The 13,327-nt window shown below is 41.2% G+C and overlaps 1 protein-coding gene across 3 annotated transcripts in view; it reads left to right on the forward strand.

Moving 5' to 3' along the window:
* The window catches only part of mcph1 (microcephalin 1), a 43,444-nt gene extending 32,358 nt beyond the window's left edge, over window positions 1-11,086 (forward strand). For all 3 annotated transcript variants that reach the window (XM_018749235.2, XM_029251545.1, XM_018749234.2), the window contains 2 exons: window positions 10,382-10,619; window positions 11,014-11,086. In XM_018749235.2, the coding sequence (XP_018604751.2) occupies window positions 10,382-10,619; window positions 11,014-11,075 (300 nt within the window). In that variant the 3' untranslated portion in view covers window positions 11,076-11,086. The remainder of the gene's footprint in view (window positions 1-10,381; window positions 10,620-11,013) is intronic.
* Window positions 11,087-13,327: the final 2,241 nt, after the last annotated feature.

A 13,327-nucleotide genomic window follows, 5' to 3' on the forward strand; every position in this document is an offset into this window, starting at 1 on the left:
TGTCTGTTCTCAGACCTGTGTCTTGAAAACGTCCAGGATGCAGCTGCCTGCTTCAGTTGAGCAAATTCCGCCGTGGCAGATATCTGCATAGGGCTGCAAGCGGCGCCCCTTTCTCAGCTGTACAAGTGCGGAGGTTTTAAGCGTGGGATAGTGTCTCATTGACACTCACCTCATCATAAAGCTGTCACTCAGGAGCATTAACTCTTTTTTCTTGCCTTTTGTGGAGCTCAACTGTGTCTGAAGTATGGTATGGGTGAAGGGGAGCTCGGGTGGGGCGTATTTATGGATGGAGTAGGGATTACTGGCCACCGGTCTGGGGACATCACTAAACCTTCCACTTCATGTCATTCTAACAAGCCTTCAAGGTCTCCATTAATAGACTCTTGAAATAGGCCCATCCAGGCTTTTCTTGCAGTTCTTCACCTTCAGGACCATTTCATCGGCTCTTCTGTCATTACTTGTTCTTGCGGCCACTGGGTGGTATAGTGGTTAGAGCCCGATCCCCGGAGCCACTTTTAAATTCCCACTCCTGCTGTAGCGCCGTTGAAGGAGCTACTTGCCCTGCATTGATACAATAAAAATTTCCCACCTCTATAAATGGGTACATTATAATAGAAGTACTTATTATAACAAACTGTTTTATATAGTGTCCTTTATATCAGCTTCATGATATATACGGTACAATAATATAACAAGAACACTAAATTGGTAATTACGTGTAATAAGTTACAATAAGACAACAAGAAAACACAGCAAAATAACAAATAGAGAAAATAATAATAATAATGCAAATGATGAGAGAGGAACAAAGCAGACAAAATTATTTGAAGGCTGTTCTAAACAAGTCACCTTGGATAAAGGCAGCTGAATAATGTGTGAACAATGTTTAGTGAAAGAATGAATGAAGAAACACTAATAATAGTAATAATAATCATACTGTGGACAAATACACTGCTTTTTCTGTGTGACAGGTGCTTTGCCTGTGTGGGACTGGGGCCAGGGAGCTGTAGGCTTCAGAGGGTGTCGAGTCAGGACCAGAGAGGCACACCAGGAAACATAAAATACCTCTCATAGCTCCACATCAACTGGCACGTGTGTATTAATCCCACAGAATGGCCCCGACTGCCCTGTTCTTTTCCACCTTCGACCGGGGAGGATGCGTCCCAGGTCAGGGCTGTGTCCTCCCTCACATCCTGTTCATCCTGGGGGGGGGTGACACACATCAGCGTGAGCCTCAAAAGAGCTGAATACACTGATATCATATAAACAACCTGGAGGGGGGCTCTGGTTTTGGTGACATGGGGGTGTTTGTTCACCCAGTTTTCATTTGACTCATTTTACCAGATATTTCCTGCATGGGTTTCGTTCGATTTGAAGGCCGATTAATGGTGCTGCATATGTGTTAAATGGAGTGTGATGCAAGGCACACACAGCAGGGTATGGTTATCCATATTTAAAGTTGACATCGGTGCTCAGCCTCTTTTTGGTATTGAAGGAATTAAGCACTTTTATAACTATTTTTGGTTCCATTTGAGTATTTCTTTATGTATTAATTAATATTTGTTGAAGGCTTTTGCCTTTCTATTTCAGTGCCAACCATGTTAATTAAAAATTAGATGAAAAACTATCGCTTTCAGAAGGGGTGAATTTCAACTGTCTAAAAATCAGTTTGATTTACAGTAATTATGTTTTATACTCATGCAAATGTTAGTGTAATCATTTTAATCTTTATTCAGTAGTACTGTAAATTGATTAGCTTTATTGAGAAGTATTAATAAGCAAAATAAAGAAAATTGCAATTAATACACAGGGTACTAAATACGCTGTGCAATATTTAGTAGGGTGGCACGGTGGCATAGAAAGTAGCGCTGCTGTTTCACAGCGCCTGGGTGGTGCGAGAGGACATGGGTTTGATCCCTGCTCAGTCTGTGTGGAGTTTGCATGTTTTCCCCATGTCTGCTGTTGGTTTCCTCTGGGTGCTCTGATTTCCTCCCACAGTCCAAAAACATGCCGTTCAGGTTCATCCATAGTGTGCGAGTGACAGAGAGCGTGTGTTCCACTGATGTATGGATGAGTGACCCACTGTAAGTAGTGTATCTCGCAGTATAAGTCACCGCGGTGAATAAGGTTTATGGGCTGATAACACTACATAGAATTTGTTGGAAGTCGCTTTGGAAAAAAGCATCTAATAAATAAATGTAGTTGTTTCACTTAGAAAAACAGTATTTGGAATTGGCTTGCAAATTATAATGTGAAAGCAAAAGAAAAAAACTGAAGAAATGAGGAAAAACCTTGTCTGTTTCTGCACACAGGAAATATTGAGGCATTTTCCCCCAACCATAAAGCTTTTATAGCAGTGTGTGTAAGCTGGATCCCCCACTGAGCACACAGTCCAGCAGTGTCCCATTGGCTCTGATTGGCTTACCCTGCTCTCGTGGTAGCCGGGGCAGACCCCCACCTGCAGTGCTGGAGATGTGGTCAGTCTAAACAAAGTCTGCCCTGTTGTTGTGACCACTCTTTGCATAAAAGTGAGGTTGTTGTTGCTGTTATTATTATTACTTGTTATTTATTATTCATCATTATTACATTTACTTTAGTGCATTTTACAGATGCTTTTTTCCAAAACATTTCACACCAGAACTCTTAGATACAAACACACGATTACTGAAGCACAGCTTGTGTGTTCGATACATTGCCATAGCACACAAATTTCAGTAGCCACCTATGGAAATTACAAATAAATGTGATGATTAAAAAGATGAAGGTGATCAAGGACTAACATAAAATTGTTTCAGAGTGGGAAGGAAGTGTATCCAAAAGAGATGAGCTGAATGCTGGAAGGGATTCAGCAGTGCTGAGGGACAGAGGGAGTTCATTCCACCATCGGGGCCAAGAGAGAACTTCTAGGCTTTGTGTTTTGGGCCCCTTGTGAGGTGTAGGGACGCAGGTGCCATAAAGGAGTGTAGCATTGTTGTTGAGGTGTAGGGACGCATCAGGTTCTGTAGGTTCTTCAGATAATATTTATATTTTTATTCATTTACACTTAAAATTAAAGGATGTGAACATATTTGCAATTTCTCTGTGGACTGTATTTGTCTGCTGGTGGTGCTGATCATAAAACAATGAAAAAAGATTTCAAATTAAGACTGAGCACATTCTTAAAAACACAACAGTAAACCCCCTCATAGGCTTAAGTTGGCAACCTTCTGGTTTCATGTAAGTATCAAGAACAACTACTCCACCTTCTGCCCAACACACTAGACACTAACAGAGGAAGCTTTGCTTTCACAGAGCTAAAAAAATGCTCATATGGCCAGTGTAGTAAACTGGATATTTGTTAACTTTCCTGTAGTAAAATCTAGTGGAACCCGTTCCCCCTCTTACCAGTTATACACCTTTTTTACTTCTGCCAGCGACCTAAGTTTTCCTTTTCATTTACAAAATGCTGAAATCATCTCCGTCTCTGTGATCACCCCCATTTTTTCCTGCCAGACTTGCGATTGTGTTATCAGCTAAGTCAACATCCCATGTAGCCAGTAGAGTTGATGCTTATGTTTCCAGATGCAATAAATAATTTGGCCTTTGACTTGTGTGGAAAAGGGCATTTGAAGAGCTCCTTGGTTGGTTGGACTTTGTCTCCATCTCTGCCAACCAGAAAGCACTTAACATACATTTAGCGACAGGTTGATTTCCCTCCCCATCTCAGAAGTAAAACACTTAAACAAATGTTCCTCCCAAAACCCTTTGTGGGCTGAACTGGGGCCCAGACCTGTCTGGACAGAAATGAAGAGTGTGTTGAAGAAAGCGTCAAATCTCCTTGGAGCGTATTAGGTTCTGGAATTGGTTATCTGCCCTTGAGGATTATAGGTAATTTACAGTACAGGACTTAGAAAGGACCTTTGGGGTACATCACAGTGTAAATAATAAGCCAAACTGAAACATATTTATACGAAGTCTAGAATGAAATCTCACTTTCACACTGACCTTTCCTTGGGAAACAGGCCAGCGCTGCCTTCCGTTACCTGTGAATAAATATTAAAACTCCCGTGACTCATTAAAGAGCTTTTTCATTGTTGTTTACGCCCCTCGTTTCGGAGAACGGCGTGATATCACCGAGCCGACTTCGCAAAGGGGGAGCACCAGGTGTGTGGAAGAGGATGTTTGGTCTCAATCCCCAAGGAGATCTCACCTCCGTATTGATCTTCCTCCAGCTTCTGCTGCTCGCTTTCCCCTTGCCAGCCTTGGTGAGCTCACTGAGCCCAGTTTAGATCACAACATCTCTTCGGTATTATCATCATCACATTTATTCGTCTAGCAGATGCTTTCCTTCAAAGTGATGTGCAACTCAGAGAAAACGAAAATGTATTTTACAACAGGTAAAGAGTTGTAGATGCAGACACAAGGTTGTCAAGGTACATTTAATTTGAATGATACCACAGTATTTGCAGGTGCACTTTACACAAGTTGCTGTACAGGTGGTCCAAACCTCCTGATACTGTATTATATAAACCATGAATGCTATGTTGTGTAATAGGGCATTGTTACATTTTTCCACAAAGTTCACACATTATTACAGTTAAAATAATCCTAATATACTATAGAATAATATGAAAACAGTGAGATTATTTTAATTATATTTTCATTCTGTATTATTATTTCCACTTTCTAAATCTGCTTTACTTTGTGTTTCCTGGTCTGCACCACCAGAATATTCATGTTTTCCCTTTCTAGCCATTTCAAATAAAAAGTAACTTGAGTCACAAATGACACATTCTGTAAATAAAACAGTGTTTTTGTAAATAAAATGCAATCACTGATAGACGCACTCACTGAGTCCATAAGAAATATGGGTGCCTTGCGGCAGAACGGCCAGCAGATGATATTGTTGGTGAGCATTACGATCAAACTTCAGGGCTCAAAAACATTATAGCAAGGTTGATGGGATGGTCGTTGTTAAGTTTGGGTCATCGTAAGTCGCACATGTTGTAAACTGAGGATTTTCTCCTGTGTATTGAATTGAGTCTTGTAGAAACCATAAAGGTGATCATTACAGATGGTGCAATGCAAATTTATGGGGCTGTTAGAAGATTGGGAGAGACGTAAGTCCAACTCCATTGCATTAGAGCCAAAACTGAGAACCTACACACTGATTTAGGATCCCTTGTGAGCGGGGCCACCGAACGGCCAGAGGCAGAGGAGTACAGTGCTCTTACTGGGCTGTCAGGAGTGATCAGGTCATGTAAGTATCGGTGTGCAGATCCTTTGACCGTCTTGTAGGCCGTAACCAGAGTCTTCTGGTTTACCACGTACCTCAAAGATGCATTTAAACCCCTGAATATCTGAGCTGGGCTGCTCTTTTGTGATGCTTTTTTCAATACATATTTTTCTCCTAGGTTCATATATCAGATATCTGAGCTTGTTCCTTGGTATCAGTCAGAATCAGTTTGACTTTGGTTAGACCTCTTTCGCTGATGTTAAATTGATGAAACATTCAGTAGGTGTCTCCGTATGGGTCCACAGGTTGTGGGTTGTATTTCACTGTGGTGTCCTCTCTGTGATCTAGGAACCGGCTGCCTTGACCGTGCATCTTATCTATCGCATACGGTGTGCTCGACATATCAAGTTCACCGATAAGGACACGCAATACATCTCATCGCTTTGCCAGTACATTTCCAGACGCATCTCAAGCCAGGTTACTAAATGTCTGGTAGCTTTTTATAGCCTTCTACTATATATCTTCTGCCGTAAGTTGTACAATATTTCAGATGCTCGTTCAGCTGTGAGTTCATGTATTTTGTTGCATCGGTCGAACTTTTGAGCCATTGTGGTTTTAACCCAACCCATCAGTCGCACTGAAAAATCTCACAAATAAGGAAAGAAATAAAGGACCAAAAAGAAATGTTTTTTAAAAAAAAAAAGGTGGTAATTATAACTTCACACTCACTGTTTTTATAATATACCTATTCACTCTGGATCCTTTGAGGACATGTGTTGTTAAGGATTTAGCTGACAATAATGAAGAAGGTATTTTAACTCTTCAGCTAGGGGTACAAGTAGAACATTCCTCATCGCTGAGACTCTGCTGGGTCACATACCAACTCTAATAGTCAGAACTCGCATTCTGAGGCATGATCACTTTATCTGTTATTTAAATACGGTGTGGGAAATGAATCAGTACCTTCTGTTTTTCATATTCATTTCATTTTTGATATGAATTTGTGCTCCTCCAAATTCCACACTAGGCTTTAGTTATCATTTTGTGCTCTTTGCTGTTTTTCCAAAGAATTTGTTCACACTTCTACTGAAGTTATAAGAGCTAACAAAATCATAATATTTTGTTTTTTAACTACTTGATGGAAATGAGTCTAACGTAAAGCATAAACAAAAAAAAAAAAAAAAACAAAATTAGTACTAATAACAAACAAAAAAAAAAAAAAGAAATCAAAATGGTTATTTATACACCTAGATCCTTATTTAGGCTTATTATGCTTTGCTCTCGTCTTCCGCTAACTGAGTGAGACAGTCCTCCTTTTGACTCACACACACACACTTAGTTCTCCGGATGGTCGGAAGAGAAGTGCAACTGGAGGAAGTACGGTGATGTAACCGGTTGTAAGAGGAAAGAGTCCATGTGATCGGACGCAGATGACCGTAGCGGAAGGCCGTGTCACCCCCAGGAGCCCAGAATGGAGCCCTCTCAGGTGGCCCGGCTGATCGCCTCCCGGCCGCAACACGTGGGCCCTGCGACCAGCCCGGGCGACCCGTTTCATGTCGGAGGAAGGAAATGACACGATGACCTACATGCGGTGGAATTATCAACATGCGGAGAGCTGTCTCCTCAGCGGGCCGCAGCGGACGTGTTTACTCGGGCAGGTGTGCGCATGAGACGTGAGGCCGTTTTGACTTGTGTCCCCCAAGATGATCAAATGTGCAGTGATACATGGAGAAGGTTCAAAACAACCTGAGCTTTTGGTGTCAAAATATATGTAACCAGATAAATGAATGCTGGTGTTTATATAGGGGTCCATTTAAACTGTTTTTATGAGTCAGATGTAATTTTGTAATTTAATTTATGCTCAGTTGTGTAGAGGTAATACGTCCCCTTTGCGTCTGGAGCATTTAGACAAGAGGCAAAAAAGTGTATAATTTTGTTGCAAAAGTTACAACATCAGCTGCGTTGAGACTTTTCCCAGTCGATGTGTTGTGAAGCAGCTGATGTCTTTATTCTACCCCGAGCAGAATGTCTTTTCACTGCAATATTATTTTAAATTAGAAACATGAACTGTTTGGTTTTTTTATAATTATTATTATTATTGTTATTTTTTTAATTTCTTCAGAAAATGAATCCTCCTTTGGGGGGATTTTTGCGTATAAATATTTTGTTCAAAATGACCCAGTGATGCATTAAGTTACAGTATTACTAGTATTGTGTATTTATATTGTAGAAATTCCCAGTGCCTTAAATAAGAAGGATTTCAAAAGCCTGTAAATATATTTCCACATTAATGGCAAATGTTCTCTGCAGACTTCGTTCCTTACTGAAACTGAGCTTCTCCGATGTTGAGGACCTGTGCTCTAGGTGTCCCAGACTGGTAGCCAGAGCCATGGTTTTAATCCTTGAGGAACCCATGGTGCCATGTGTCTTATTAAGACTTAAAGACAGGTGCTCAGAGTACCATCTGCGCTGTGGTAAACAACAAACGCTGTCCTGGTAACTTTGCGTCTTACCTGCTCAGCTGGATCTTGGCAGTCTCTGTCTAGAGTCTCAACTTGTTTACATTCGCAATTATCGAGTGCATAATCCCGCCAAATTTAAAACAAACCACATGGATTAGAGATTGGGGAATAATGCGGTAAATAACCCAGGAAGCTCAGCTTGTTGTGGCTACTCGGAACTCGCGTGACTTTAATGGAAAATGTTATTGTCGCAGCTGTTTTGAATGCACACAGAAGGGCAGTGTTTGTTTGCCTGTGCCTTGTTGTCCGTTTCAAATTAGCCACGCATGTAGCAGACCATCAATAAATGGGCCTTTCTTTGATATACAGCACTTGAAGGGCCCAGGTTACCGTATTTCGTACAGCTTACTGGTAGCAGATAAAACACATTGCAGCCGTCCACAGCAATCTCTCCGCTGCGTCAGTGTGAACCTCTTAGTCATGCTCCATAAAACGAACAATACACTGTAAGGCTCCTTTTGAGTCCGCTCAGCAGCTGGACCGTCCAGCCGAGCTGTGATTAGAGACTGATAAAAGACCTCTGCGTCGTACAAAGGTCACCGGGGTCGCTGTTTAATGTGAGTTTCTCTGGCGTGCGTCCAAACCTGGCAGCAGATTGTCCCTTTCAGGCCTGCCGCTGACCCACAACGACCGGGCAGTGCAGCATCCCCCGAAATCCCAAAGCACGAAGAGCACCACCCCACGCTGGCCCACCTCCCCATGTCCAAGACGCTTGGCAAGGCCCGGGGTTCACCACTATTGTGCATAACCCCTCTGGGTTACCGAGAAGGCCCTGCAAGTTCCGTGAAGGACTGCTATGCCGTCCAGATTCCCAAAGTCAGTTCCCTTCATTTGCATGTGCTGAGAAGGCTGGAGGGGACAGGATTTACAGTGAATGGCGTTCTGGCATAGGAGTGCCATTGTGACGCAACAGCATGGAACAATATGTCTTTGCATTAATGCACTGCTGGATGACAGGACTATAACCGGAGGGATCGCTTGGGTTTAATGATGTCGGACTCGAATGAATCCTTCCTCGAATGTAGTTGATTCCTGACACTAAGTGTTCAAACACCCCCAGCTAATGCACAGCACATACCGTTGTAATTATGTTTCATGCAGCTACAGTCAGAGAGGGTTATGAAAACGCTCGACACGCAGAATGGGTCGTGATTAATTTCCTACACGCACATTCCCCTCCCTTATCTTGAGATGAGACACCTGAGGGCATTAAGAATTCAGGGAGGCTAAAGACTTCTTTTCAGTGCCCCGCACTCGCTGGAGGGTTACATTTTAATGTGGATGCCGCCACTGATGTGCAAACACGCCTTCAGTTCGAGTCTCAAGATGAGGCCCTTTACATTAGAAGATAAACGACAAGCCTTTTACGTGATGTGTGCTCCTGCGTATACTCACAAGAACAAGACAAAAAGTACACTCAAAGATTTCTTTTTAAACGGTTTAGTCTGACAGACTCCTCCAACTCAGATTCTGTGTTTTACTGTACCAGGTTTGATAGGAAACCATATAGCAGGCTTTCAAGCTTTTAATCCATCCACCCATTCATAATGGCTTGTCCACTGCAGGGTTGCCATGGTCCAGAGCCTAACCTGGAAGTATAGGGTGGCAGGCAGGGAACACCCTGGATTGGATGCCAGTCTATCGCAGAGCAATCACACACATACAGCCACACTGAGTCACCGGTTCACCGGAAAGACAGGTCTTTGGACTGTGGGAGGAAACCAGAGCACCTGGTGGAGCCCCAAGTGAACCCACGGAAAACGTGCAAACACCACACAGACTGACCTGGATTTAAACCCACACCCAAACCTACAGCCCAGGAGAAGTGAGGCACCAGCACTACCTACTGTGCCATAATGTCCCCCCAAGCTTTTCGTGGTCTTCTGTTAATTACTGCACAAATGTTGACCATAAGTTCAGTAAAATTTTTGGAAGCCCAAATGGTGCTTGTCATAGTGCTTTTCAATAGAAGTGTCTAATTTTGAAACAATATTCTGCAATACTGTCATTTGACTGTTAGTAACGGCCAGATTCCTGGCGCTGTTGGCATTACAGCAGTATTTCTGGCTCATCAGATTATGATGCAAATTATGTGTAAGATCTACTACATTCCATTTTAATGGTTGACTTGGCAGTGACCTTTAAATCCCTAATGCATAAACACCAAGTAAAGACATTTATTATTAATGAATGCAAATGTTACTATATAAATGCAGATCTTCACACTTTCCAGGTGTCTATAGTACAAGGCGCAATGATTCATGGATTTTTGAAAAATGTGAAATAAATGTGATATTTTAGCTCTCGACATGAAGGTGTTTCTCTGCCCTCTTCTTGTGAAATATGAAAACTACAAGATATACTTTACTGAGGTTTTGGGGAACTCCTGATTATCCATTTCTATTTCTATTTTATTTTTTAATGGCGCGATGCATCTGACTCAGTTCTTTGATTTTGAGTATAACAGAAATTTATTTTCAATGCTACTTCACTGGTTGTCTATGAGAATAGTCCACAAACATGCTGTAGCAGTCTGATGTGCGAATTTGTGCGGTCAAAGATAAAATCATCTCTGCAGCCTCTTTTCTACCTTTTTGTCCAGACTGGGTTTATCCAGCTCTGTTTGCCTCCCATCTTTTCGCAGATCTGCCGCCTGCAGCAGCACCTGTCAGCTGGCGAGCACCAGCAGGACCTGTTCTCCAACCAGCCAGCCATGTTCGTGTCCCCGCAGTCCCAGCCGCCCGCCCCCCACCTGTCCGAGCTCATCCGACTGTGCGGGGGTACGGTGTGCAAGAGTGTGCGACAGGCGGGCATCTGCGTTGGAGAATACCGGGGCAAGAAACCAGAGGGTGCCCGTAGCCTGTCGGAACAGTGGGTGCTGGGTAAGGGGCGCCTGCATTAATCCTGGGGCTGCTAGAATGGGAGTGGAGGTGTGAGAATGAACCTCAGGGTACGATTCAGGAGCTGGAGATAAGAGGTTCTAATCACAGAAAGAAAGTCCTGATGTCATGTTTTTGAGCTCAGAAGCAATTTGTGGAAACTTTTGCAAGCTTTGCATTATGTCATAGTCTAAATATCCAGCAGAATGTTAATGACTGTGACTTTGGTTATCAACGGTCTTATTCTTTTTACTGTACTTCTGTAACTGGTTGCCGCTAGTTAATTCTTTAGTTAATCTCTGCATGCAACATACTTTGCCACATTGTGAATTTTTTCTGTGAAATATTTTACTCTGTAAAACAGCATTTTAATTTCTGTTTTTTCCACCTCTGCCAGATTGCTTGACTCACCTGAAACAACTACCCTACGAAAACTATGACTTGGAATGGAAATCGTAAGGAACGGTTTTAATGCGACAGCACGCTTTGTCTGAACATATGGCTTTTTGTGGGAAAATTTTGATAAATTTTAATTTGAATTTTTATAACATATCTGTGCTTTGCACATTTTTTCATACTTTCAGTCAGATTTTTTCATACATTTTATACCTCTGTTTTTGTAATTTTACATAATAAATGCATTTAATAATGTAAAAAGGTTCAATAAAATTAAAAGGTTATTTTATTTTTGTCTCCTTCACATTTGAGCCCCAACAATGTGCTTTAAGCTATTAAAACCTATTAAAGACATAGAACAGTTAGGTCAATAAAAACTTAATTTATCCCAAAACAAATTGCATGGAGCTAAAGCAGCCTGGGATCAATTAAGTTTCTATCTGTCTGTCTCTTTCAATCCATTGTCCTGGACGACTGTGACGAAGATTCTTTGAGAAATTTTCTCAGTACAATCAATTAAGAGAAAAGGAAAGCTAGACATTACAAAGGATATTTCCAGCATTACTAAAATATAATCAAGAATAACAGACAGCAAGTTTACTGAAAGTGTGTGTGTGTGTGTGTGTGTGTGTATACCTCTGTTTCATGGCAAACCACATGTTCTGTTTCTAAAGATTTATGGCCAAGTAAAACCTATGTGCAGGATATACTTTATCAGAAAAAAAATGGTGCTTGGGAAATAAGAATGAGTATCTTCACTTTGACAAGGGTAATTTTAGTTCATGGGGTTATCTTCATTCGGAGGTAACAAATGAGGTGTGGTATTTTTGGAAGTCAAATGGAACCGATATCCTCGCTCTTCAAATTTTAAAAAGAAATTTGGTCAAATTTGGCCTCCTTTGTACCCTTTCTAAATGAAACAAAGACATACTGGTGATTTCAGACGTCTTTGAAAGAGCTGCGCTATCACATGAATTAAGCAGTAAATTGATATATGTATGTATGTATTCAGTAGAGTGCTCTTTGGCATAAGACGGGGGATAATACTACTGCAGTACTAAGGGCTGATACTGCCTTCATATTAAATAGGGTTCATTGAAGGATAACTTACATTTTTAGATAAATTAGCATTAGACCAATTTGCATTATTATTACTAAAAACCCTTCTCTGTGAGAACAAGTTGACCATGACTTATGACCGTACCTAACCATGATTTACTGCCCTATTATAAAATTTTCTTCTGCTTAATATGCCCGCTGTCAGCAGTTTTTGCTCCAGCTCTGTGGGCTACGCTCTAATGATGGAAATTTCATCATTAGTACATTTACATCATACATTTATTAATTTAGCTGATGCTTTTTTCCAAAGTGACTTACAATGTTAATCTGACTATAATTATTTATCCATTTGTACAGCTGGGTAACTTTTTACTGCAGCAATTTAGGGTTAAGTACCTAGCTCAAGGGCACTATAGCTGAAGGTGGGATTCAAACCTGCAACCAATGGCAGCAGCTCTAACCACTACAATTCCAAACCAAACCAGTGGAAAATATTTCACATTCTGTAACCTAGTGTTTCTTGAAAGTTTTATATTCTGTAAAATGCATTACTACCACATGTGAGCCCAGAAATTAAAATTAAAACGAACATTAAAAAAACACAGCGCTGCAGTAGATGTTGGCGGAGGTGTAAAATTTACACAACCTGCAAATCAAGCATATGTTGTCACAAAGCGATTCACAACATACAGTAACAGGGACAAAGTACCGTTATCCAAATCCAATTCACTGCTGGCAAACTGCAGCGTTAACACAGCCACAATGCCATGCTGCTGGCCAAGTGTCACGGGATTACAAAAGGAATGCCAGACACCACTGGCCTGAGAACAGCACCATTAATGCTCTTCCAGCACTCCTCGATCACACACTCACTGTCTGCTAAAAGCTGTAATTCACTTAACTTCAAAGACTGGTCCTAAACAGATGAAAATGTTTTCATGGGAAAACAGAAATGCTGTATGACATTATAAAGGGGTCATGATACAAGTAGAATGTGCCCATCCCAGTATTCCAATAAGCCTGTGTAACTCCTTTGAGTACTATTTTTAATATTTATTGCTGCCAATACCATGCAAATTGTTACACCACTGGGTAAGGCCATCGTATGGAACAACATATATCACCTACACATTGATAACAATCATTATGTTTTTAAGAACTGCAGTGATTTCCTGTAACAAAGGTAAAAATAGTCACCCCCATCTGTAATTAAAGCTTTACATGAACTTGATCGCATTTTTAATATATATATATTA

The sequence above is a fragment of the Scleropages formosus genome, chromosome 4 (assembly GCF_900964775.1).
Source record: "Scleropages formosus chromosome 4, fSclFor1.1, whole genome shotgun sequence".
Classification (NCBI taxonomy): domain Eukaryota; kingdom Metazoa; phylum Chordata; class Actinopteri; order Osteoglossiformes; family Osteoglossidae; genus Scleropages; species Scleropages formosus.